General features: G+C 46.3%; 1 protein-coding gene across 4 annotated transcripts in view; it reads left to right on the forward strand.

Annotated features, from left to right (window-relative positions):
• The window catches only part of Kcnh1 (potassium voltage-gated channel subfamily H member 1), a 302521-nt gene that overhangs the window by 55119 nt on the left and 219463 nt on the right, over positions 1-27939 (forward strand). For 2 of the 4 annotated variants that reach the window (XR_015635384.1, NM_031742.3), the window contains exon 6: positions 24165-24557. Coding sequence is in view for 3 of the 4 variants with exons in the window: in NM_031742.3 (NP_113930.1) it covers positions 24165-24557 (393 nt within the window). In the remaining variant the exon portion in view is untranslated. Of the gene's footprint in view, positions 1-4373; positions 4543-24164; positions 24639-27939 lie in introns of those variants that run through there. The other 2 variants (XM_087581589.1, XM_087581588.1) reach the window with 2 other exon arrangements.

A 27939-nucleotide genomic window follows, 5' to 3' on the forward strand; every position in this document is an offset into this window, starting at 1 on the left:
CCTCTGGGGGAAGCAGACACAGTCTTGTGGGTCTGCAATAGCAGTCTACATATGTTGTTTCTAAAGCCCACTTGTCCATCAGTTTGCTCTGTCTCCTAGCTCATCCTCAGTGTGCTTTTGTTCATAGTCCCCCTTGCACAGCCCCTAAGCCATGGGGTACACCAGGGGGCAGGTTTGTGCACCTCAGGTATGAATATCTTGGGCTGGTTTACAGAGGAGGACCCTGGCGCTAGGGAAAACTTTGACTTTTTTGAGGCAAGAGGTAAGAGGTGGATTGTAGTTTAAGCATGAGGTTTATCTGAAAAGCCAGGTGTGGTGGTGTGTGCCTGCAGTCCCTGGAGAGCAGATACCTGGGGTGTGCCAGGTGAGTGGGCCTAGCCTGTGAGTGAGGTCCATGCCGGTAAGAGACTCTGATTTCAGGAAAATCAAGAGAGGAGCATGCCAACTGCTCTTACTGAGGGTCTGAGTTTGGTTTCTAGCCCCCACACGAGGAAACCGTCACCTGCCTGTCACTCCAGCTCCAGGGGATCTTGACCCCATCTCTGGCTTCTGCAGGCCCCTGCATGCCTGCATATATGCTTGTGTGCACACTCATGCACAAAAACAAACCACCCAAAGTTTACCTGATTCTGAACCCAACGTGTTTCCCACTGGGACTATTTCTTCTCCGTGTGACTTTCCATGCTGTCGGCTACGGTTCGTACCAAGGTGTGTTGGTGACTTTTTTCACCCTGTGACAGAATACTTACAGAAACAACTGAAGGGGCGAGGGCTTTAGTCAGACCCAGGGTTCCGGCTGCAGAGTCAAAGCCAAGGACCGAGTGTTTGAGCACAGGAGCGTATGGGGGCACATTTCACATTCAAGCCAATAACTGGAGTGACTAGGTAAGTGCTCTGGCTTTAGCCTGCAGAGGGTCTGTGAGTTCCCTCATCGTGGGACAGGGAAACCACATTTACCTTCTGCTTTAAACATGATCGTATGTAGCATATAAACCGTGCTGGGAACATTTATCATAAGCTGGGGCCCATAGTTGCAGAAATTGAGTAATACTGCGGAGGAAGTGGTGTTGGGTAGGGAAGCTCACCAGAGATGGTCTGTGAAGGGGGAGCAAAGTGCCAACCCGAGGGGTTCCATGGGGACGGTGGGGGGCAGAAGGGACACCTTCCCGTGCATTCACTGGCTCCTGTTCTCTGCAGGCTTTCTCTCCACTTTGAGCTAATGGCCGGAGCCTGTCAGCTAAGTGCTCTCCCAGTAGCTGAGCAGAGCATCCTTGGGTGGAGGTGTGAGGGGTTCCTCTCTGAGTCCCATATCCCCTCACCAGCAGTAGCTTCCTAAGAGGAATGTGCATTGTGTAGAGGAGAGCCCTGACCTGCTCTGCTGGTCTCCCTTAGGGGTGACCTTACTGCAGTGTCCCTGCCTGGGCTCACTCTGTTCTGGCCTTTCTTTCTGTGGATCCTCTATAGTGAAGATGTGGGTGAGATTCCACCTTTATCCTCTCTGGAACCTTCCATCTGCAGAAGCCAGTTCATTATTCAACCTGAGATTAGCAACAGTGATGGCTGAGGCAGGCATCTGTAGTCAGGATGAGGGACGAGTGCATGTACCCTGACCACTGTAGCACCCCGAGTGTGGTTAGGAAGTACAGCTGGCTGCTGCCTTCCAGAGGTGCTGCTGGGTTTTCTGTGAATGTGTGAACATGAGGTGCCCACAGAGTACAAAGAGGGTATTGATCCCCTGGAGCTGGAGTTATAGGTAGTTGTGAGTCTCCTGATGTGTGTACTGAGAACCAAACTTGGATCCACTGTAAGAGCAGCAGGTGATCTTAACTGCTGAGTCACCTCTCCAGCTCCCTTTGGTTTAAATTTGTCAGTCACTTTGAGCACATTTCTACATGCTTGCGGCATATATTGACTGTTAGGATCTTTGGAGAGGAGTCTGGCCCTCTTCTTGCTGTGGCAGCTTATGTGACATAAATTCTTGGGGCAACATGAACAAATGTCTATTCACTCCAGATAAGGAACTAACAATAAAGTAATGATATCACCAAAGCCCAGCTTGAGAATGGAGATGAGTGAATCTGGTCAATTTCAGGGATTTCCTGAGGTTTCTGAGTTGTTTACTTACTGAGTCTTGCTGAGCCTTCTTTGAAGGATCAAAGATTTCACCTCCCTTTTAGAATATCCTGGGTCTCCATGAGCTTCCTGCTGAGATGGGATGTTTTATCTAGGAGTTGCTATGGTTCTTTATGTACTTTAGGTAATTTTTAGTATAAACCCCTGAACAGATGTATAGTTTGCAACTAAGCATCTCTATCTCACAGTGTGTTTCTTCACTTTACTGTCTGCAGAAGTTTTCCAGTTTAATATTTGTGTGTGTGTGTGTGTGTGTGTGAGTGTGTGTGTATGGTATTTGTGTATGTGGTATGTGTATATGTATGTATGTGTGTTTGCGTCAAGGTTTTTAAACAAAAATATGGTCTACTTTTAAATATTTTTCTCTTGTTGAACATTGTGCTTATTTTCCTTACTTAACATCATCTAGTCTGAGGTATACCTTCCAGAAAGCATGTGTCTCCTTCCTCCTCTTTACTGATTGCTTTGTTCTGCATAGTACAACTGTGTCTAGACCCACTTCTCTCCTCACCTCCAATGACATCTACATTATTACCCATTATTGGTGGTCACATGTCACACTTCATTGTATGTATATATTTTTATTTCCAGTTAGAAACTTTTCAAACTTGCAGAGTAGTAGAGAAAAAGCTTAGCAGACATCCAGCTACAAGGACTCTTTAGAGATTGTAAATACTGATAATTTCTCATGTCAGGCAGAGCCAGGATGTGAACAAGTAAAGCAGAGGTCCCCTGTTCCCAAGGTCACGAGCTTGAAGCTGTGGTCTTTCTATGGATACTTCTCATGATTATACAACTTAGGTATTTATTAATAAAACTATTATATTTGGTATGTGCTTTTTATATATTTGAAAGAATAATATATGATGTGACTTTCTTTCTTTCCTTCTTTCTTCCTTCCTTCCTTCCTTTCTTTCTTTCTTTCTTTCTCTCCCTCCCCCCTCCCTCCATCTTCCTTCCTACCTTCCTCCCTCTTTCTTTCTTTCTTTCTTTCTTTCTTTCTTTCTTTCTTTCTTCCTTCCTTCCTTCCTTCCTTCCTTCCTTCCTTCCTTTCTTTCTTCCTCTCTCTCTCTCTCTCTCTTTCTTTCTTTCTTTCTTTCTTTCTTTCTTTCTTTCTGCTTCTTTCCTTGTTTCTGCTATATATGGCTGGGGTTTTATGTGGACACTTTTATTTCTCTGGGATAAACTCCTATGAGTGCACTTTCTGCTTTCTGGGTGTCCATGCACATGTGTGAGGTAGACTTATATATGTAAGAAAGTCGCCAAGCTCTTTTGGTTAAAGTTAGGTATTCAGTCTTATATCCTATGACGTATGAGGGCTGGTTTTGCCTGTGTCCTGCCAGACTTTGATATTGTCATTCTTAGAATAAAGTAAGCATAAAGAGATACTGAATTGTGATATTAATATATATTTTACTAATGGTAGGAAAATGTTGAATACCTTTAAAAATGATGTTACCTTCTAAAATCACATCTGTGTTAAACTTTTGGTGCATTTTTTTTTTACCTATATTTTAATCTGTCTTTTAAAAAGTGTGTGTGTGTGTGTGTGTGTGTGTGTGTGTGTGTTTATGATGTGTATAGGTTCATGCATATGTATGGGTACTACTGTGCATGTATGGATGTCACAGAACAACCTTGGGTTTGTTGGTCCTCACTTCCTACCTTGTTTACCACAGTGAACCAGGATAACTGGCCTGAGTTTCTGGGCTTCCCCTATCTCAGCCACTCATTACACCCACAGCATGCTGGGATACGGAAGCATGCTGCCACCTCCAGCCTATTAGTGGAGTTGAGGATCCAGGCTCCAGCCCTCAAGCTTTTGTGACAAGTGCCTTATCCACGGAGGCTTCTCCCAGCCCTGTTTTTAGCTCTGGCCCTTCCTTCCCATCTTCAGCAATGACCCCTGAGCCTCCTTCCCATCTTTGGCAATGATCCCTGAGCCTTAGTTGCAGGAGTTCTGTTGTAGATGTATGAATTGGGACTGGGTTTTCATTTTCTGAAATGGTCTCCGTTTGCTGCAAAGCAAAGTTTTCTTGATGAGGGTGAGAACTACCCTTACTTGTGGGTACAAGGACAAATATTTAGCATATAGTTAGAGATTTTTCTGTTTGAGTAAAATGGCAGTTGTAGGTCTTCTATGACTTTACCAGCCCTCAGTAATTAGCTATTATGATGTCTGAATATGCTTGGTCCAGGGAGTGGCACCATTAGGAGATGTGGGCTTGGTGAAGGGAGTGTGTCACTGTGGGGGTAGGCAACGAGACCTTCCTCCTAACCACGTGGGAGCCAGTCTTCTCCTAGTGGCCTTCAGATGAAGATGTAGACCTCTCAGCTCCTCCTGTACAATGCCTGCTGGATATTGCCACACTCCCCGCCTCGATGACAATGGACTGAACCTCTGAACCTGTGAGACAGCCCCAATTAAATGCTGTCCTTCTAAGGGTTGCTTTGGTCATGGTGTCTGTTCTCAGCAGTAAAACCCTAAGAGCTAGATTTCCACTATCAGGCATGATTTCCCCTTTGTCCAGTTGGCCTTGTGCACAATTAGAGAACGGTTGGTTACCACCAAAGCATGTGTGCCACTACTGCACCCTTAGGCTTATCACGGCCCTTCTTGTTAGTGATGCGGTCCGTGGGTGTCGAAGCTGGGGAGCACTGTTGGTTGCTTTCCTCCTTTGGGAGCATGGAGTGTTCCTGGGAGTCATCTTTTTTATGTGTAAGATTTCTGCCTAATTATTATTGCCCTTAATAGCGTGCCTGATTCTTTTGAGTCTGTATTTTCCTGGGATATTTTTCCATCTGTTTTGTAAGTCTTCAGTCTCACAGTTTTTTTTATATTCCTGACTCTTGCTTTCAGCAAAGTGCATCTGCCTCAGAAACATCTAAGTCTTAGAGGGTGCATAGTCTGCATATCACTTTTGATACTCGGCAAGCAAGGTCTTAACTAAACGTTATGTTATCACAATTCTCCTGACAGAGTATGAAGCAGGAGTCGCTGTTATACCGTGACAAAGCAGGGCACAGTGATGAGGTGCCTTGCATCATAAGTGGTCGAGTTGTGCCCCTGACTCCTCTGGGATAATCTGTGCCCCTGGTGTGGATTGCCATCCTTTCTGCATTTGTTAGTTCAGACATAGTCAGACCTCCTTGAAGCGCATGATTTGGTTTTCTGTTTACTATGCTCTTCCTTTTCCTCCCTCAGTTTGATCTGTTCCATCTATCTCTGTTCGTTTAAAGGGAGCATTTACTTCTTTCTGGTCTTTTAATTTCATCTTTCGTTTTATTTTTTTCAAATATTTTTACCATGCATGCCCATCTTGAAGTTAATCATTTTTAAGGGACTGAAAAGTGGCTCAGAGGTTAGAAGTTCTTGCTGCCAAAGCCTGATGACCTAAGTTCAAGTCCCAGGACCATGTGAAAGCAGAAGAAAAAGCAGCATGAAAGCATAAAGTTGTCATCTGTCCTCCATGGTATGCCACGACACCTCTAGGCCCACACAAATCATCGCCCCCCCCTACACACACACACACACACACACACACACACACACACACACACACACACACACACACACATCAGAGTGCCTGAGAGTGTTGGAAGCCAGTTCCTTGTCTTACACTTTCCTCTGAGACTAATGTTCAGTCCTCAGGACCTTCCTTAAGCAGGAAGGTAAACAACTCAAAATAACTTCAGGAAGTCCCTGAAACTGACCAAATCTACTAGGTCCATGCCTACTAGAGTAAGCAATAAAAGCTGAGAGCCTGTCTCAGATGGGAGGAAGCTGAGCAGCAAAGACTCAAACTAGCAGAGTTGCCTGAAGAGATTTAGACAGAGTGGCTTGGAAAGGACACTCCAAACCTGCTGAGCTGCTGCAGTGTGGTCCAGGTTTTCCCAGATGCCACCCATACTGGAGTAGACCTTGGTGATACAGCTGCTTTGAGTAATTTCTGCCTGTAAGCAACACTTCTCCCATACTCCTGTCAGTAACCCCAGTAAAAACTCATTGGTTCACCAAGTTGGGCTTTGATGGCATCTGTACTTTGGTCTGTCATAGACTCCCTATCTGGGGCAAGTAGATATGCATGTTGCGTCTCATCACCAGCATGGCTGGCTTCACAGATGCTCAGAGAACTGGTGTGGATGCAGTTCTGTCATTGAATACATATTAGGCTTGTTCTTTATGGTCCCTGCTTCTGATGTTCAGGTTGAAGCTGGCCAGAGTCTTTCCATCTCTGTCCCCAGTCTGTGCTACAGTGGAGGCTGCCAGGGTTTGTGTGAGTCAAAATGTGGATCTTTTTCTTGAAACAAACTATCCTGCTTCAGTCTCTGTATAGAGGATATTCTCCCTCCATCTGATTTTGGGGCATTGACTTCCTTTGTCCATGAACACTGTGGATGAGTGCTAATGTTCCTGACTCCTTTCTGCAGGAGGCTTTGGAGAGAGCATCACCCTAGTGGATGGAACTTCAGATGTGTGTGTGTGTGTGTGTGTGTGTGTGTGTGTATTCATGTGTATGTATGCATGTGTGCATATGTGTGTGCTCGTGTGTGCATATGCATATATTTGTATGTGTGTGCATCTGTGTGGAGGTCAGAGGTCAACATCATGCCTCTTCCTTGATCACTTTTTTCTTTTGAGATTCCATTCACTGAGCCTAGAGGTCACTGGTTGGTCAGTCATCCCCAGGGCCTTCCTGGCTCTGCCTCCCTATTACTGAAAGCTTTTAGGTTCTTGTGTTTACCTTGCAACACTTAACCTACTGAGCCATCTCCCTTCTGTGAGCTCATTTTGCTTTTTATAATGATAGTTTTGAACAGGGTTAACATAGATTTATTAAGGAAAAGTGAGAAGGAACTCCCAAGAGTGGGAGGAACTTCAAGGACCCCCTAGAGCCTCTTTGGAACGAATCCTCACTGCTTGCATGTGGACCATGGGCTATGCCTGGTACACAGTTCATTTAGTGTTGTCACTGGAGAGCTTAGAAATGCCCACCTCATGCTATGCTAGAGGGAGCTTGGGGAGTGGCTGTACAATGATGCTTGCCTTCCTCCCAACCCTGGAGGTGGCTTGTTGGTGGCCCCCTGCACAGGGGGCTATAGCGTCTGTTATACTTGGGGGAGTCGCTGCCCTTCTTTGAGGACTGTTTCTATAACATGCTTATTGTATTTTTATGACCTTTGCTTGCTAGAGTCAGGGAGGGGACAGCACAAAGTTCAGTGACATTGAGGGTCAAACCTTTACTTGAATTTGGTGAAAAAGCTGTAAATATCCAGCTGACACCAACCCCGGGGATTTTCTTGTAGCACTCACATCTCTTTCTTCTTTTTCTGGTGGAGACAGGATGATGTAGTGGAAAAAGAAAGAAATCTGGAGTCAGACTGACCCAAGTCCTCCCTCCAGCCTCCGCTGCGGAGGACCAGCAGGCTGAAAGGTTGTTTAGCTTTGTTAATCCTCCCCACATCCTCGAGCAGCCAGGATGTCACTGACCTTAGAAGATGTTTGTATGGATATGAGATGCTTTAAAACACACATCTGATCTAATTGCATGCTGTTAAAAGTTACAACGTTTTAACAGCTTCTTATTGCGTCGCTGGGCTTATTTAAATTGTACACTGTGACCCCAAACTGGAGTAACCCTTTGCTCAGCTGCTTCCTGCCCTCACTCAGTTCTGGCACCTCAGTTCTCCTCAGGCTCTTGTTCCCTGGGCTTGGGCACATGGCCTCCTCAGTCTGACCCATCTCCTGGTAGGGACCTTTTCATCCTTCATGTGCAGAAGCCATACTTGTGCTTGTTATGCTTCTCCACAAGGGTCTTATTGCTTGATCCCCTGTCCACCCAGGCTGCCAGCATGTCCCTCTCAGACCCTCTCGAATGTGTGTGTCGCTGGGGATGTACTGACTTCTATCTGCCTTCTCCAGTGGATGAAAGGTCTTTTCAGGAAGGGCTGTTTCTTCACATGTATTCTTACAATGGGACACGACTCTGCGACAGGGAGATGGCTCTGGGGGAAGCATGAGGACAATCTTAGAAACTCACGCACAAGACCCTGGAGTAGTGCTTGACTGTAATCCCATCCGAGGAGCAGAGGCAGGCAGATCCCTGGGGTTTGCTGGCCTGCCAGGGTGGGTGAAGCCCCAGGAAGATCCTGTCTCAAGCAGTCAGCAAACAGTGAAGCCCCAAACTAGGTGATCCTTTAGGAATCATATTTCAGGCTGTGCTGTAGCCTCCACAGGCATGTGCACACACCTGTACCCACATATACATGTATATGCACCTGTATTGGTACATATACACGCATGTGCATGAATGTGCATGCATGTATATACACATGCACATACACACACAAAACCAAATAGACACTTGCCACAATGCTAAAATATGCCAAGTGCCTGGTAAATGTTTATTATATAACAAAGGAAGAAAAGAAGCAAAGACTGATCCCTAGCCAAGCTGGTTTGTTCTCCCACACGGATCTCTCCCCACCTCCCCTGTGACAGTAGTGTGTCTCACCATGGACAGTGGAAGATGGTTTGCGGTGGATTTCACACAGTGACGTTATTTTCTGGCCAGTGTATCTCAACTCTAAACCATCCTAAAACTTTAAAATGTACCTGAAGCTTTCAAAACAGTGTTCCAAGAATGCAGCTGAAGGACTCACAAAAATGGGCAGAAATCAAGTTATGGCCGAGTTGCCGCTGAGCGTGAGGTATCATCTCATGACGGCTGCTCGGCCGGCGCTCCAGTGTGTCTGAGGTAGCACCCTGATTGCTTCCTCTGCCTTTATTTCTTCCGTTAAAGAGCAAGCGCATCATGGAAAACCCTAAAAATAGCACCTGCTCAGTTCATGGAGAAGGGCGTTTATAACAGGAATGAAGCGACTCTTTAGCTCAGGATGTCGGAAGCCCCAAGTCAGGCTTTCTTCGGTGACTGAGCCCAGCCCCAGCCATGCTAAGGCCCAGCGTTCTTTGTTCCTTTGAGCACGTGACACTGCAGTCATAAACACCCGGGCCGGTTTTAGGCCCAGGAGCTTCTGAAGCTGCTGTGGGGAAGTAGAAGGGAGCACGTGGGAGTAAGGGTGCGAGAGCCAGCATGGTCTTGCCATTCGTGGAGGGGGATATGTGGGGCGGTGCGGGTGATGGAGGAGGGGTTGTTTTTCTCTTTGTACGCGTTCTTAAATGATGAAGTGACCCAGTGTGTTAGGCAGAGTGGGGAGGACTCAGGGGTCACTCTTAAGGAAGGCAGTTCTCCATCGGACTCAGGTGCTTTCTGCTGCTTGTGGGCATGCGCCACATGGCTCTCCTGAGAGGACCCTTTCAGGGTCATTTCAGATCCCAGGAAGGATCATGTGTTTAACCCCGTGTCTCCTCTTCCTTGGGGTTCCGAAAGAATCTCACATGCTAACCGCTGGATGTACGCGGGTATCAAGATCCCTCCCAGCCTCCAGACTTGGACCTTCTAGGCTTTCTCTATACCACTGCCCCCACGAGCCTCACAGATCTTCGGTTAGTGTCCTGTACTGAAAACCACCCCTGTATGCCAGGTCCTCGTCAACTCCACTTGTCCCCTAATCCAACTTCACCTCCGGATTGTGTTCTCTGGTGCCTAGACCCCCTCCCCCCACACACATAAGCTTCAGCCACTGCTGATTCGCCCTACAGTAAGCTTTTGCACTGCCTGCCTCTAACTATTTGTGTGCTAAAAACAGCCTTGTGAGCCTCTGCCTTGTGGCTCATCTTCCAGGGCAGAGCTTGGCCGCCTAACAGCTAAGCCCTTTCCTACACCCAGTCAGTTTGTTTTCTCTGCTCTCAACACACATGTCACCTCTTGTTGCCTTGTACTGTGGCTCTCTGTTAATACATCTATTCTAAACCATCATCAGTTCCTTGGGGACAACTTCTCATGGCCGACTTCCCATCAGGCATTTAATCAGTGGATGTTTTTATTAAAATAGAAGGCCCATAGATTCTGTAGGATACCTTCTCCCCCTTAAATAAATCAACTTTCGGTCTTATTTCATTTGTGCAGCAATTGGTCCCTGATTCTTGAGGAGACTGGTGGCTATCTGAATCACTCCAGTTTTGGCTTAGAAGGATATATTTCTAGAAGATTCCACACACATTGACTGTGGAAACTTCCGTGATTCTTATTCAGGATCTCTTGAACAATATTTTTCTTATAAAATTACTAAATTAAAAAATACTAGTTTTTGAATACCACTTCAGGATCCATTAGACCATACGGAGGCACCCACACCAGCACCTCTGTTCTGACTTGATCTGTGTAGTTCTGCTCCGATGCAGACAACGTTAGTTTTACTGTTCAAATAGGGAAACTGAGGCTCGAGATCTCGCCTCGATGGGGTTGATCACTGTGGCTCCTGGCTGAGGCTCAAGGATGGGCCTGCAGATGCTGTGTCGGGACCGACTTACTGTGTCCGCAGCTCTTCCCCCAATGGTGTCCCTGTGCTCCCTTCGCTGTCCCCCTTCTGTGACCTTAGTGTCTGTCATACATGTTCACATGACACCATTGCCCACAGTGCACACTTTTAACCCAAACTACAGACCTACTTTTGAGGAAAATGGCTGTATTTGTTGATCCCTCATCCAGGATGGTCCTGTGGTGCGTCCTACTCCTGATTCAGAGCTTGAGTTGCTCAGGATGCTGACCACTGAGCATACTGAGAGGTCTCCCAGGTGTGAACCCATGCGTTTAGAGTGAAAGAATGTAAAAGCCAATCTCACCTGTCCTACGTTGACTTGGTGTTGAGGTAATATTTGGGATGTGCCAAGTAATCAGAATGAATGTTTTTATAATTTTATCTGGTTTTTGTTGCTACTTTTTGTGTGCCGACTAGGACATGTAAACTGCACGAGAATCACGTGTGCGGCTTATATAATTTTCCACTGGTTCTCGGTGCTTTAGTTGATGGAGTTTTGGACCTTTAGAACTAGCTTTCTGTCTTAGCTCCTCTCGTTAATCAGGTTCACGCTTATCCTCCGTGAAGTAATATATCTTTGCCTATAAAATGAAAGCAAATATTTACTTTCATGACCCAGTAATAGCTACGTAGATTTAATGACTAAATCCAGACCCTGGCTGGGACAGATGCTTGAAAATATTACTCTGGCGTTCACCTTGACAAGGGTTTCCATGCTGGCTACACAACTTGAAAATTTCGGTTTGGGATAAAGTCATTTACTATTTTATGTCTAGGTTTCTTCTTGATTATGAAGGATATGCCATGGAGTTACAGGAGTTAAAGAACATATAAGGGATTTACTCATTCCTCCTGGGGCTTAGAGCAAACACCCAGTAAATGGTATTTTTAGCCCCCACGGATCCATGTGTTTGAATGCCTGGCTATAAATAGTAGTGCTATTAGGAGGTGTGGCCTTGTTGGAGGAGGTGTGGCCTTACTGGAGGAGATGTGGCCTTATTGGAGGAGGTGTGGCCTTATTGGGGGAGGTGTGGCCTTATTGGAGGAGGTGTGGCCTTGTTGGAGGAGGTGTGGCCTTGTTGGAGGAGGTGTGGCCTTGTTGGAGGAGGTGTGGCCTTATTGGAGGAGGTGTGGCCTTATTGGAGGAGGTGTGGCCTTGTTGGAGGAAGTGTGTCACTGGATAAACAGGCTTTGAGTTCTCCTAAGCTCAGGCTCCACTCAGTGTGGACTCTAGCCTCCTCCTGGCTGCCTGCAGAAGACAGTCTCTCCTTGCTGCCTGGGGATCAAGAGGTGGAACTCTCAGCTCTGTGGTTCCACTTCCTCTCTTGGGGTGCAGGCCGGGAAGGTTGTAGCGCAGTCCTGAATGGGTAGGTCAGCAGGAATTTGGTCCCTCCCTCACTGCTGTGGTTGGGGGGTATGTTCTCTGAGGATTTCAGTGAAACAGCTTGTGTTCTTTGTTCAGAGTTGACAAGGGCTGTATAAACCTTGGAGAGTGGGAAGGGGTTCATCAGAGGGTGAATGGTCATTGGCTGAGACTTAAGGAACTGGGAGTGCCTCATTTGCACGGAAAGGCATTCCAGGAAGTTGAATCTGTAATTTTGCCAAGGACTATGTGACCTTCCTCAGGTAGAGGATGTGGGGTCAGGCAGAGAAGAGGAAGTCCCTCTGTAAAAGGGAGTTTCCCAATTTTCCACTGAGCTCAGGGAGCTGTCTAGTCATGGTAGACTGCAACCTTAATAGCAGGGTTTCCCAACACAGTTCCTTCTCCAGCACCAGGCCTGCCTGTGTGCTGCCATGCCTCCTGCCATGGTGGTAATGGACTAAACCTCTGAAACTGTGAGCCAGCGTAAACTGAAATGTTTGCCTTTATAAGAGTTGCCTTGGTCATGGCGTCCCTTCACAGTGATGGAAACCCTAACCGAGATAGGAACTGTAACCTAATACCCCACTCCTGGGAAACCTCCCTGAGGTGGAGGGTTGGGGGTGGAAAGAAACCTCCCTGAGGCTAAATGGTCTACCCCAACCGGCTTTTATTTCTCTGTAGGGGTGCCTGTGACAGCCTCAATGTGTAACATTCTCTCTAGTCTATGCCGTGTGGATAGCAGTGATCTGTGAGGATTCATGAGATTATACTTTGCGAAGAATTATAGCTGGAAATTGAAGTTAGGACCCCAAGGAGCTGCCTTCCCCCCCCACCCCCCGTGCTCACCAAAGAGTATTCATGATAGCCACGGTATGGAAGCAACCTTTGTGCATCAATGTACCAGTAGACTAAAAAGAAAAAAGAAAAGGAAAAATCCTACCACATACTTATACCTACAGTAGAATATTACTAAAGTACAGTTAAATCTCACCATTTTCAATAACACAGATGGACCTAAAAGGCCATTAAGTCACACAGAGAAAGAAAAGTACTGTATGATTGGACTTGTATGAGAAACCTAAAATGGGTGACATCACTTCCCATGTAGGGAGATCTGAGCTGCATGTCTCTGTGGTACGAGGGCTGGAAAGAGTGGAGAGAAAGCCAAGCAGAGAGTGTTTCAAGAAGGAAGAAAAGTGGGTGCGGGAGATGGCTCAGTGGATAAAGTGCTTACTGCGCAAGAGCGAGGCAGATCCCCTGAACCGATGAAAAAACCATGGTGGTTGCCTGTAATGCCAGCACTCAGGAGTCAGAGACAGATGATCCCTGGGGCTTCAACTAGACAACTGGTGAGCTCTGGGCTAAACTGAGAGGTCCTGCCTCAAATGCATAGAGAAATTGAGGGAAACACTCGGGCAAACTCTGGGACTCCACATGCATATACATCTGTGTATGCCCATCTTGCACACTCGAACACACACACACACACACACACACACACACACACACACACACACATACCCTTTAAACGACAGAGGAGAGAAAAAAAATCTCTAAAATGCCTCAGAGAGGCGGGGAAGGAGGGGGAACCAGAGCCAGAGACACACAGACAGAGAAACAGAGACAGAGAGAGACAGAGACAGAGAGACAGAGATGATGAGAGATCTAATACGTTTAGCCACAGAGAAATTGCTGATGACCTTGGTTGTCTCTAGAGAGTGAGTGATCTAGAAGGCGGTGATCAGATAAGATACAAGGCAGGTACTTGAGGACAAAAAGTGAAGACACTGACTTCTCTTTAAAGAGTCTGTCTAAAAGGGAAGTAGCAAGGAAAGGGAGTTGACTTGTGTCTAAGAGGTGATGGAAAGAACTTACGTCCACAGAAAGGTTAAGGGGAAGGACTGAGGAGCATCATGGGAGGCGTGGGGGTGAGGCACTGGAGCAAGTAGAAGATGAGGCTCAGGGCAGGTGGAGGGGTTAGCCTTTGACAGGGAAAACACCCTCTACTGAAACAGGAGGAGGGGTGAGTGTGGGGCCAGTGTGTAGGCCTGTGACTGCTGGAAGATGCAGGGCCTCTTGGTTCAGCTTTAGCCGAAACATGAACCAAGAGTGAACATCTAGCTAACAGGCTAAACAGCTGAGTGTAAGAAATCACAGCCTCATCTCGGCAAAGCCACTCAGCATGATGTCATTTCCTTGACTCCCCTACATGTGCGTTGATGACTCTAAAGGGGGACACAGACTCAGGCCAGCCCAGCCTAGCTGGTTTGGTGCTGTGACGGTTACTTTTAACTGTTAATTTGCCACAACCTAAATCACTTGGCATGGGGGGAAATTTGGATGAAGAATAATCCAGGTCAGGGTGGCCTGTGGGCGTGTCTATCGGAGATTGTTAATTGGTATAAGAAGCCCCATTTCACTGTGGGTTCCTAGGCAAAAGGGCATTGTATAGAGAGAGACAAAGCTGGAAGAGAGCCAGCAGGCTGTATGGATGCATTTGCTTCTGTCCTTGACTGTGGATGGAGAGTGAACAGCACCACCTTGACCTCTGCGATGGCCCATGACCCTGGGACTTTCACCCCATGAACCATTTTATTCCTCATGCTGCTTTTGGTCAGGGTGTTCTTTGTTAGACAGAAAAGTAGCTAGGACGAGGACCTTAATAAAATGTTCTGGAGAAGGTCACACTGGGAGGGGAGATGGTGCCTTCTACTGGGAGCCTGGGTTTCTTAGAGAGTTGGCACACAGTAGAAGAAGAAGTGTTGAATCAGGAAACTGGATTTGGAGTTAGTGTCTTTCCTGTAGACTGCAGTAAGACTGAGAGCAAACCTTCACCTTTGTGATCTATTTCCCAGCCTGGACGTGAGTGAAATGCCTTCTAATGTCCCGGGGCTTCAGGATTGAGGACTGTGTGGGTCACTGTTACACAAGGTGTCTAGAGCAGGGTGTGACTTGCACACTCAGAGCTGGCAGCCTGCCCACCGCCACCTCCTCTGCTTCCTCAACCCTGCTGTGATGAAGGGTGAGTCATTTTCCCCTCCATTACACCGAGCCTCTGCCTCCCCATCCTTGCTCCCCTCAGAGGCAGACTGTGGGGGTTTAAAGATGCAGCAGAGGACTGTGGGGTGAAGAGCTCTAGAGAAATGTGACCGATGGGCCTGTCTGACTTTCTGTGCGCTGTTTCCTTGTTGGCGGGAACACTCCCAGCCCCATCCATGCAGGCCTGTGGAGAGCACCTAGGACAGAAACATGCCTTGCTCAGATGTCCTACAGAGAGGTTGGGGTGGGGGGCATGAACCAGAGATACTACACTGGGAGAAATGGCATCTGCCTTAGGGAGCTCAGCCTGGCTGAGGGAGTCACTGGACCAAGCTTGTGAACAGTACTGGGCATAGAACCAGAACATGCACTTAGGAGCCTACCCTCAGGAAGTAGGTTGGGTGGTTCTATGTCAATTTGACACAAGCTATAGTCATCTGAGAGGAGGGTACCTCTCAACTGAGATGCTGTCTTTATAACGTCCAACTGTAAGTAGGTAGGTAGGACATTTTTGTTTTTAAATTAGTAATTAATGAGGGATGACCCAGCCCATCGTGAGTGGTACCATCCCTGGGATGATGGCCATGGGTTCTATAAGAAAGCACGCTGAGCAAGTCATGAGGAGCAAGTCAGTAAGCAGCACTCCTTCATGGTCTCTGCTTCAGCTCCTGCCTTCAACTTACTGTCCTGACTTCCTTTGATGATGAACAGTGTTGTGGAAGTGCAAGCCAAATAAAACGTTTCCTCCCCAGGTTTGCTTTGGTCATGGCTCAGTATCACAGCACTAAACATACTAACTGGGATAGGGAGTATGGTAGAAATGCTGCTAGCTCTTTGCCTTCCTAAACTTCACTCGTATAGGATGACCAAAGGAAGATACTAGAAACACCTGACCATGCTGCTGAGGGCAGAGACGTTGGTAGGAGCGCTGTGTTATGGTTCCAGGACTTGCAGACCAGCACATTTGCTGGTTTTGTGTGTCAACTTAACACAAGCTGGAGTTGTCACAGAAAAAGGAGCCTCAGTTGAGGAAATGCCTCCATGAGACCCAGCTGTAAGGCATTTTCTCAACTAGTGATCAAGGGGGGAGGACTCAGCCCATTGTGGTGGTGCCGTCCCTGGGCTGGAAGTCTTGGACTCTATAAGAGAGCAAGCTGAGCAAGCCAGGGGAAGCAAGCCAGTAAGTAGCATCCCTCCATGGCCTCTGCATCAGCTCCTGCTTCCTGACCTGCTTGAGTTCCTGTCCTGACTTCCTTTGGTGATGAACAGCAATGTGGAAGTGTAAGCTGAATAAACCCTTTCCTCCCCAACTTGCTTCTTGGTCACGATGTTTGTGCAGGAATAGAAACCTTGACTAAGACAACATTCTAGATGAGTATCCTGTTCTCCACACTGGGCCAAGCTTGTGGAAAGCACTGAGTGTGGAAGGGAGACATACACTTAGAGATACCTGCCCTAACTTTGAGCCCAGAAGATCTGGCCCTTTGGAAGATAGCAACCCTTTTCTCTGTCTCTCTGTCTCTCTGTCTCTCTGTCTCTGTCTCTGTCTGTCTGTCTCTCTCTCTCTCTGTCTCTGTCTCTCTCTCTCTGTGGTGTGAAGGTCAGAGGTCAACCTCAGTCGTCATTCCTAAAGTTCTGTCCCCTGTCCCCCTTTTTCCTGATAGTCTCTCACTGGCTTGGCTCTGAGCAGACAAGGCTGGGCAGCCTTCTACTTCAGAGATGTCCTTGTCTTTCCTTCTCCAGTTTTGGGATTACATTCATGGGACACTGGGGTTGAACCTAGGTCCTCATGCTTGTGCAGGAGGCACATTGTAGACTGACTTATCTCCCCAGCTCCCATAAGCCCTGAGGCAGACAATGACGAACTGAAGGACCGGGATGGGTTGAGGCTTTGCTGGATCAAAGCTGTTACCAGACTCCATCGCCATGTTCACCTCCTGGGGAGGAAGTTGGCCAATCTCATGAGGGATCTTCTCTGATCAATATGAATAATCAGTCACTTGTCGCTGTAGTTACTATAAATGGTGATTGTAGCCAGATAGCTTACTGGATGCAAAATGGTCTCTTGGTCAGGAAATTTTCTTAAGGGTATTGATTTTCTGTAAATAAAGTGCTTGCTCTGCAGAATTCCATGTTATTTCTGTTTTTCACAATGTCATGAGGACGCTAAGAGTTCACAGCAGAGTGACATACTCAAGAGCCTAAGTCAGACGCTTGAATCTGTCTCGAGCAGTCCTTCATAGCTTTCTCCACAGGCTTGTTAAGAGAATGTAAAGAGAATGTTTTTGCTCAGCAGTTAAGTGCTTGCCTTTAAATCCCCAGGAACCCATGTAGCTGCTGCCAGCCCATGCTCTAGCCACAGGAGGGAGGGAGGGATAAGAGCCCCGGAGCAAGGGAGCTGTGGAGACTAGTTATAGCTATGAACTCTGGCTGTCACCGAGAGACCCCACCTCAGTGAATACAGTGGAAGGTTGAGCAAGTTTGATTCCTTATATCCACCTTGGGTCTATACAACTAATTCACATATCCCCACATGTGTGATCTACACACATGCAAAAACTGTGCACACATGTGCAAATCATAACACATGAAAATGGGCAAGGAAAAAAACTCTAGTATCCAAATATACTTCTAAAACGATGGTCTTTGTGGTTAATGTGTAAGAGATGAATCTTGGAGATGGAAGGAGGAAGCTGCACACAATTCTCCATCCTCCTCCCGCTTACTTTGGTGTCTCCCTCAGATCCTCTTGAGTACTCCTGTAGGGGATGCTGCATGAGGAAAACGTGGTCAGCCTAGCACTGTGGAGAGATGTGGGTACCTTTGGTCCAGGCCTCTCTCAGGCAGGGGGTATTAGTGCCCTCAGAAGACTCAGAATAGAAAACCCCACTTAGAAATAATTGTGGATTTTATCAGACTGTCACAGGCATGGCCACTGCTCTCAGAAAGGACATCATCTTCCTGAGGGTTTGCTGCCCAGAACTCAGGAGCTGTGGGTGGCTTCAGTTTGCACCTAGCTGCTTGTGAGGAGAGTCTTATAGCTTTCTAGCTGGGTAGTCTATCCCTCAGACTGTGTCTTGGAAAACAGAACAAACCCTAAAACCCCATCTCCCTTTTCACCTGCCTTTTCCTTAGCTAGATTCATGGGCCCCTTTCCTCATAGCATTCATAATTCACCTACATTTGGTTGATATTTAAACACTAAGCTTATTTGAGATAACTGAATATTCCCAGACAGCTCTAAACAATGGAGCTAAATGGTCCCACATACCCGCCTCCTTCTCCTCACATACTTCTTCAGCCTGGGCAGCCATTTACTGTAATATTTTTATAACTGTGTTATCACAATTAAGTTATATAATTGGAATCATAAACCTGTAGTAAGACCTGGGTGATGGCACAGCCCATAAAGTACCTGCTTCACAAGAGTGAGGACATGGACTAGACCCCCAAACACGTGATAATACTCATGTGCACTTGGAATCCCAGCACTAGGAGGGCCAGATTGAAGATCCTTGGGCTAGCCAGTAGCTTTGCCTAGTTGGCTAGCTCCAGGCTAATGAAGAGACCCTATCTGAAAATAAACACATGCACATACATACACATGCATGCACACACACGTGAAGACACACATGCACACACACATGCACACCTCCCCCCAACATATGCACACATGCACATGTGCCCATACACATGAATACATATGCATGGACACATGCACACACACACATGCACACATACATGAACACACACGTGCACATACATTCACTTGCACACACATGCACGTGCATACACACATGCACATCGTATAGATGCATTCACGTGCGCACACTAAAGGTGTGTTATATAAATCACAAAGCTGAAAAATTTTTACTGAGGGTCAGGCAGGTAATTATGTCTAATGCACATTTTTGTGGTGCCGATTTGAGTTTTATGGTATATATATATATATATATATATATATATATATACACACACACACACACACCATATAGAGATATACCATATAGATATATGGTATAGATATATAGTGTTAGGGTTTGCTTAACCCTGTGTCCATTGAAGGCTATCTGAATTTCCGCTGATGTTTTCTCTATTAAGTGTCTATAAGTGTTTTCACATAGGTCTTCATGAGACCACATTTTGGACTTAAAGCTCAGCCATATGATTTTGCTTCCTGAGTCCCATAAGCTGCCACACTCTTTTGGGATGGCCACTCCATTTTACCTTCCTACTGAGGGTCTGATCATTTTCTTCTCACCGGCATTTTATGCCCAGCATGGCTGTTCATATCAGATATTTTGACAGGCATGCAGGAAAGTCTCCTTGTGGTTTCTGTGTTTTCCTAATGGCTAACGTGCTCCTTTGCTCTCTGTAAATCCATGTCGGCAATGCCTTTTACATGTTTTCTGACCGGATTGCTTTTCTCCTGTTGAATTGGAGGTCGGCATACTAGATCGTATGCTCTCCATGCTAGCTCTCTGTTGATGCTGTTTTGCAGGCGTTTGCTTCAACCACACCTGTCCAATCATCTTTGTAAAGCCCAGCAGGTCTTTTCTTCATTTACCAGTCATGGTTATGCCATTGAATGTAAGATCCTAAAGCTTTTCTCAGACATTTTCTCCTGAGATGTGGTTTTACATCCAGTCTACATCCAGTGATGTTTGAGTTCAGTTTTTGATAAGGTTTAAAGCACAGCTAAGGGTTTGGTTTTTGGCCTGCGAGGGGTCACACACCCCAGTGGTATGAAAGTCACGTGGGCATATTTGGGTGAGCCTTACCCTATCCTCTGATAATGTTGTTTCCTGCATCCAGTGTCCTGTTGACAGCCCAGTCTTAATTACAGAAGCTGTAGTTGTCTCGAAGTCAGCTACACCCATCCCACCACTTTCTTCTTTACTGAGGTATAATTGATCCTTTAGTAATGTCTCCCCCTCCCCTGAGGAGAGATTAAACAAAACCAAGAAACCCATATGTGTTTAATGTATATAATTTGGCAAGTTTCAACTACTTTATTCTTATTAAAAATTGCTTTGGGCATTCGAATTCTTTTTCCCTTCCACATAATTTTAGGGAGTTTTTTGAGCATATGTGTCTAGAAAGATTCTCGCTAGCATTTTGATAGGAGCTGTGCTAAACTTAGATGTCCACTTGGGGGGAATGGATATGTTTGGTGCGTTGGGACTTCCAAGTTCCGGCAATGGCGTCTCCTCGTTTCTTGGCTGTGTCTCATTGACATGTTGTTGTTTTCAACATTGGGGTGTAACACGCTCTTCTATACTTACACCATGTGTTTTTCAGCAGTTATAAATGGTAGTGTAACATTTCGGTGTTCGTGTCTATGGTAAAGGAATGCAGTGGCTTTTGTGTGTCTCTCTTGTCTTGTTGAACTTGCTAACTGCCCTGTTCCTTCTCCAGGTTTCCCCGTAGGTTCTCAGAGAACCCGTAGGGACACCACTGTGTCCTTTGCAAATGGGGGAGTTGTGTGACTTCCTCTGTGACCTGGTCACCTGTTCTTTCCTGTTTTGCTTTACTGTATGGCAAGACAGTGCTGAGGGAGAGTATGAGAGCCAGTGTCTTACCTTTCCTCATCTTAATGGCAAAGCTCTTGGGTTTTTGTGATAAAGTGAAAGGTTCGCCATAGGTCACAGGGCCTGTACCCCTCTACCACCCCTTTCCCACTTTCTCACTCCATCCCTCCTTTTCTTCCATTCCTTTGTAAATTTTAAAAAGATTTCCCCATATTCCTATATCCAAGTTGTTTTTTTTTAAATATTATGAATGGGTACTGAGCGTTATCAATCACCGATCTTTCAAATATCGAATCAACTTACACTTCTGAAATAGGCTGCTGTGGTAATTCATTTTCGAATACTGCTAAACGCTGCCTGCTGCCAGCTGTTAAGACTTTTCGTATATAGGTTTATGGGGCAGATTTGTAGTTTTCTATGCTGTCTTTGGCTTGGGAGTCGAGGTACCACTAATTTCGCAGGAAGAATTGCGAACTGTCCCCTCTGCTGGTGTTTTCTGCAAGAGGTTGTGCAAAGTTGCTGTGATTTCTGTCTTTAGATCTGGAAACATTCATCATGAAGACCCCCTGGGACTGAAGAGATCTGCTTTGGGAATTTAAACCTTGGTTTTTATCTGCTTTGGGGAGTCGAACAGTAAGAATTCAGTCCTTTGGTTTCGAGCTGTGGGTTGCCACGCTGTGTGCCTTTTGGGGATCCATTTGTTGAAGCGTCTAAGCACTGAGTCACCATAGCTTTTCGTTACTGTCTTTTCTGGTCTCCTGTGTTCCCAGGGGTTACTCTGACTCATTCACCCTTGGTCATTTGTTTGGTTTTTTTGTTTGTTTGTTTATTTGTTTTTTTGACAGTTTACATTGCTTTTCCTTTATATTTTATTGCTGGGGATTGAACCCAGGGCCTTGATCACTGAGCTACAAGCCAGCACCCCAGTCCCAGTGTTAGTTCTAATCTTTTAAAAACCACCGGCTGCTGTCCTTGTGCTTCCAAATGTCTCTGTCATTTAGCATTCCGTCTGCTGGCTTTCCTCTAGCTTGACAGAGGTTCTTAAGGTGAGGGGTTGGGTCACTGGTCAGGGCTCTCATTTCATCTTTGCACACCTCCCTTTCAGTTCTGCCTCAGTCGCACCCCACTGGTTCCGAGGTGTTGAGTTTTCATTCCCACCAAATTCAGCGTATTTTAAATCATCTTTTGATATGCCCTCTTTGGCCCATGAATTATTGAAGAATGCATTGTTTAGTGTTCAAGTGCTCGCATATTCTCTTGCTGTCTTTCCAGCGTGTGTGTGGGTATAGGACAGGCACTGTGTGGTTTTCTGTTAAGTGTTTGCGGCTGTCTGACGGACTGGCATGAGGTTCTCTCCATAACGCTCTGTGTGCCTCTGCTGTTGGGGGAAGAGAATTATATCAGTCTAAAAATCCCACTGCTTCTCGGTTTTATCAAATTCTACTTCTTCTTGTGAATCCTCTCATTTCCCCCTTCCCCTCCCTGCTTCCCCAGGGTAAGGATGGAACCCAAGGTCTCACATTAACTCTCTACCACGGAGCTCCATCTTCCACCCCTTTCTCTAGTCTTCTGCCTAGCACTGTGTCCTCTGTTGAGAGCGACGTGCTGTGGATGAGTTCCCTCTCCATTTCCATATTCTTTTTGCTTCGTGTACTCAGAAATCCTTTTCCACACATCCACATGAGGGTCGACCTGTCTTCCTGGTGGCTTGGTCCTCTCTAGCACTGTCCCCTTCTCTCTGAGTTGCAGTGGTCATGTCTGTAACAGAGCAGGAACTGCAGAAGGATTCCAGGTGTGTTTTCAAGTTACGGATTCTTCCACACCCCCGAGGCTTTGCTCATGAAGGTACCCATGGATTTTTTTTTTATAGTGGTTACTGTATTGGGGTCTGAAGTTTCTGACTCCTCTTTGCATCTGCTCATTTTGTGCCAGGATGTCCCGTGTTTCCATTTATTTTCCAGCTTGTCTGAATAATCTCGTGTTTGATGCTTCTGATGTCTGTGTGTCATTTCTGGTGCTGGTGTCTACTGATTAACCACTTTTCACTCGGTGTGCTATTTCTGTGGTTCTTTGCATAACGAATGGCGTTTGCAGACCTGGGCATTTTGAATATTGACTTTAGGTCTCTCTTAGAGCTTTAGTTTGGGGTGGTGCTCTTTTGTAACACTGGGGACAGGGCAGGCATCTCCCAGTTTCAGTCCACCTCGGTTGAAAGAACAAGTTGTCACTCTGTCTCTAGTGACACTGAGGGATGCACTGTGTAGCCCAGTCTAGCCTCCAACTTCCAATGATCCTCCTGCCTCAGCCATCTGGCATCAGGAGTGTGTGCCTCTGTGCCTGGCGGGGTGCTCCTCTCTGTGGGTGACAGGAGTGGCCCCTTCTCCCACTCTGGATTGACCTCATACCGCTGGGGTATGGTAAGATCTCAGGATCTTTCGTCTGCATGACTCACCCCTGCAGGATGAACTTTTGGGAGGGGAACAGGCTTTGCCACTCCTAGTACAATAATCTCTGAAAGCCCGTGGCTTCAGTAGCACAGTCATTGTCTAAGGGCTTTCTGTTCTGGGGAGCGTGGCATGGTGCCCTGACCTTTGGCTGGAGAAAATGGGTTGTGTGTGGAGAGTGGTATTGTCCGTGTGCCTTGGTGTTTCTAGGCTACTTGCCTCCTTTATTCAAAGACTGGGCACACCCGAGGAGCCAAGTCAAGGGAGTACCTGCTGTGTCTTTGTTCCTACTCCATCTTTTCAGCCTTCTATTTAATCGGTTTTATCTGTTTTGTTCTTTGAGCCCCTTTTTTTTGGCGAGGGGGGCAGGGTCTCAAGTGTCTCAGGTTGGCTTCAAACTCACTGTGTAGCCAAGGTGATTTTTCTGTCTTCCTCTCGCATTCTCCAGTGTTGGGGTTACGGGACCAGCACAATCACCTGGCTTATGGAATGCTGGGGTCAAACCCAGGGCTCCGTCCATGCTAGGAGAGCACTCTTCTGACTTAACCATACCTCAGCCCCCGTGTTTCCTTAATTGCTCTGATGAGAAAGTCCTTTTCACAGGAAGAGAAAGTCTATGACAAAGTCAGAACAGCTCTGAGCACAGGTGGAATGTGGACTCTTTTATACTCCCTGGCCCCCTTTTTCAGGAAGAGGGATCAAATCAGCCTTCCTTGCAGTTTGAATCCTCAACACAGAGTAATCCTCCATGTGTGTATAGGGCTGGGCTCCAAGCGGGGAGGCCCTGCGTTCTTTCTTCATTGCCAGATGCCCATGACCTATACCACATTGTTCCTGGCACAGAACAATAGATGTATAAATATTATGGGATAAACGTGCCTAATTCTTCTGCGTGGCTTCTCACGTGTCACATACAAAACTGACTAGAGGGAAACAAGTAGGTAGGGTTGTGCTTAGAAACGAGCAAGACAATAATAAATGTGTCTGAGTATTTAGCGCACTGCTCAGCTTGCCGTCCGCCAGATAACGGCCTGCCATCACGGCGGTATGAGCGCTTCCGTTAGCATGCTCACACAAATTCCTTCAGCATCTGCTATTGTAGCTAATGATCTGTTCCAAGTGTTGTGAGCATTTGCCATTGGCAGATCCAGATTGGTGAAATGCTTCTGTTAAATCCTAACTCTTTCTCTCTCCGTGTTGTTTTCTGGACAGGTCCTGCAGCTGGGTTCAGACATCCTCCCCCAGTACAAGCAAGAGGCGCCAAAGACACCCCCTCACATCATCCTACACTACTGTGTCTTTAAGACCACATGGGATTGGATCATCTTGATCCTGACCTTCTACACAGCCATCCTGGTCCCTTACAACGTCTCCTTTAAAACCAGGCAGAATAACGTGGCCTGGCTGGTGGTGGACAGCATCGTGGATGTCATCTTTTTGGTGGACATTGTCTTGAATTTTCACACCACCTTTGTCGGGCCAGCGGGGGAAGTGATCTCTGACCCCAAACTTATCCGCATGAACTACCTGAAGACGTGGTTTGTGATCGACCTTCTCTCCTGTTTGCCATATGACGTCATCAACGCTTTTGAGAACGTGGATGAGGTTAGTGCCTTTATGGGTGATCCAGGGAAGATTGGTTTTGCTGATCAGATCCCACCACCACTGGAGGGGAGAGAGAGTCAGGTACATCCCTCAAATCTTGGACCTTGTTGTCATGTCTTTAAAGCTGAATGAAATGCGGGTGGTCAGCACAAGAGTCGTTGAATGGGTGGGAGGCAGCATGAGCCATGGCCACAACAAAGGGAGCATGCACCATGGGTATCCTGCCTGCTGTTCCTGTCCTCTGGAGGTCTGGAGGTCCTGCATGTCGTTGAGTGGGTGTGAAAGAGACCAAGGGCTCACTCTTCCTCCACGTGGAGTGCAGCTGCTGGCTCAGGGAAGGGAGGCTGCAGAAGCAGTCATGCATGGCCACTGCACCAGGGAGCCTTCCCTTTGGTGCTCGATTTCTGGATGTGAACCTGTTGGGCATTCTGATGATGGGTTTTTTCTTTATCTGCCCCATGCTGGCTGTTCCACAGGCTGTAATGGATGGAAACTGAGGCAATTTCTGTTCTCCCGGGGAAATGTTGCAATGAGTTGTTTCTTTGCTAGTGTTGGTTTTGGAGGTAATTGTTTGTTGGGCTACTCTGATATGCAGGTGCTGGGGTTGTGTGGAGTCTCAGCTTGTAAATACTTTGTAACCATGTTGAGACCCGGACATGATCAGGCAGCCGATGAACAGGTGCCTGAGACAGCTGTGGCAGGAAGGGCTCCAGGGCTGGTGAAGAGCCAATGTCTCTTTTCGAAAAAGCAAGGATGCCAAGTCACCGCAAGGAACACTGTAGATCTTATCTGGATGATGCTTGGAGGGAAGTTTTCCTCCATTCCGGATTAAGATAAAACAGCTTGCTTGATAAGCCTCCAGCTTGTTCGGCACCAGGACCTCATTGTCTCTGATTACAGAGGGTCAGGAGGATTAACTGTGGGCAACTAGGCAGCCATCTGGAGGCCAAGCTGAGGCATGGTACATCCTCTGGGGTAAAGATAGCCATGGAAGGAAGAATCTACTTCCATTCATGGTAGCAATCAATGACTGAGGGCATCTCCATGCCTCTGTCTTCAGACCTGCACAGCAGTAGCTGAAGGCATCAGCTGCTTCCTGTGGAGAAACCAAAGAGCCATGTTGCTGTACAGCTGAGGGGTAGCTGTCCTACCAAGCAATGCCAAGATCAGAGTGTGGAGCACAGAGCATTGATACACACCTGCTCCAGAATGGCCCCAGCTATGTTTGTTTCAAAGTACTTTATTTTTGAGATGGTGCCTTGTGTAGTCAGTCTAGAACTTGGTATGTAGCTGGCTTTAAACTTGTAATCCTCCTGCCTCAGCCTCCTCAGTGCTGGTATTATAGGGGTGTGCAAACAGGATCAGTTGTTAATACAGGATAAAATTGCAAGGGCTAATTCCTAGATACCTTCGGCGAGTTTTGCAAGATTCAATGAGTCTGTCAGACCAGAGAGGACAGAATCCCGTATGGAGAGGAAGTTGGCATTCTTCAATGTGAACTGCAGAGCATTGTGGGAGGTGTCTGACTCTCGACAAAGTTATGCTGTTGGCTTATATAATTCAAATATATTATTGTAATCTAAGGGAGATTTCATACACACATGGGAAGTTAAATTTTATACAAAAATAAACAAACACTTGAGTGGCTGTGAGAGAGCTCAGCGAATAAGAGTGCTTGTGAGAGCAAGAGGACCTCAATTCAGTTAATAGCACACAGGTTAAACTGTGCATGTCCATAGCCCCATTGCCGGGAGTGCAGAGACAAGTGAATTCCGGGAGCTCTCTGGCCAGCCAGCCTAACTGGAACTGAGCTTCAGTTTCAGTGAGAGACCCTGTCTCAGAAAATAAGGTGGAGAGCGATAGAAGAAGAGCCAGATGTGTTTCTCTAGATTCTGTATACCATGCATAGCATGCTTACACACATGCACACGTACACACGCACACACGCAGGCACATACCCACACACCCACACATACCACACACACATACACACACATGCACACACACACACACGTGTGTGCACACATGCACCGTGCACACACCATGCACACATGTATACACACACACATTGGGGCCCAAGAGTCTCCTCACAAACACATGATCACTAATCTCAGTCAGACAGGGATAGTGTTTTAAGTATACACCCCAGGACTAATCAATCAGGGCCATGATTCAGGCTTGGGAGCTGAACCATGACATTAAGTTAAGATCCTACAGTGTTTTTAAGCCACAGACATCTGTGGCAAGTATACATATGTACATATGAACATGATTCCACCAACTGGAATTTAGGGATAGGGAATTTCCTTAGCAACACGTCTTTGTTGAACATTTATCCTGGTCCCATTGGTTGGGGTATTCAACTGTGGCAGGGGACTTGCCTTGTCTAACATTCATGTCCTTACTTGTCCACCAGGATGGGACTTGTCTAACATTCATGTCTTAACTAACCAGGATGTCGGTCACCCACATACATGTCTCTTTCTGCCAAGTAGGACGTCAGTTCCCAGGGAGGTCTTGGGAACTTAAACTTGACTTGGCCCCTACTCAAAATGGAAGTCTTATTTCACATAGTTTCTTACATTGGCGCAGGTATCTCTTATGTCCGGGTCTGTCCGAGGGTTAGCTTACTGAAGCAAATGCCATAAAATCTTACACACAGGTTCATATTGGGAGCTGTCTGTATCTCAAGAAAGTTATGCTATTGGCTTATATAATTCAAATATATTATTGTAACCTAAAAGAGATTTCATATACACATGGATGGTTGGTTTGGGTCCAAGATTATTGTGGGTAACTATACAAAACAGTTCTTCTGACTTCTATCCTGATTGGTTTCCAAGGGCCCAGAACATAACAGAATATGCAGTCAACTTGGGCGTGAGAAAGTTTCCTAGTAACAGCAGAAACAACTTAGAAAATTTCCTTATAATATTAGGAACAGCATAAAATGTCAGGCTAGCCAGGTAACAGTTACCTAGGACTTAATGTTCTACCTAGATTTTAACATTCCATCTAGGCCTTAATATTTTACCTAGACCTTAACACACATGCATATATATACTATACACACACATACACCACACATATACATATACATATATACAAACATATATGTGAGTGTACACACAAATATACATGTGTGTACACATATATACACATACACAATATATATGTGTACATGCATGAATACATATACATGCATATACACACATGCACATACTCATACAGCCACATAGGTTTGTAAAATAAGCCATGTGCTATTTATAGCAGTGGCATTGAAATTTTGCAGCTAAACACGACAGCTTCAGTTCCCATGAGTTCACATTAGGATCTGGCAGCGCTGCAAACATGTATGAAAGATTGTCTCCCCAGCCTAGAG

Source organism: Rattus norvegicus, chromosome 13 (genome assembly GCF_021556685.1).
Source record: "Rattus norvegicus strain SHRSP/BbbUtx chromosome 13, alternate assembly SHRSP_T2T, whole genome shotgun sequence".
Classification (NCBI taxonomy): domain Eukaryota; kingdom Metazoa; phylum Chordata; class Mammalia; order Rodentia; family Muridae; genus Rattus; species Rattus norvegicus.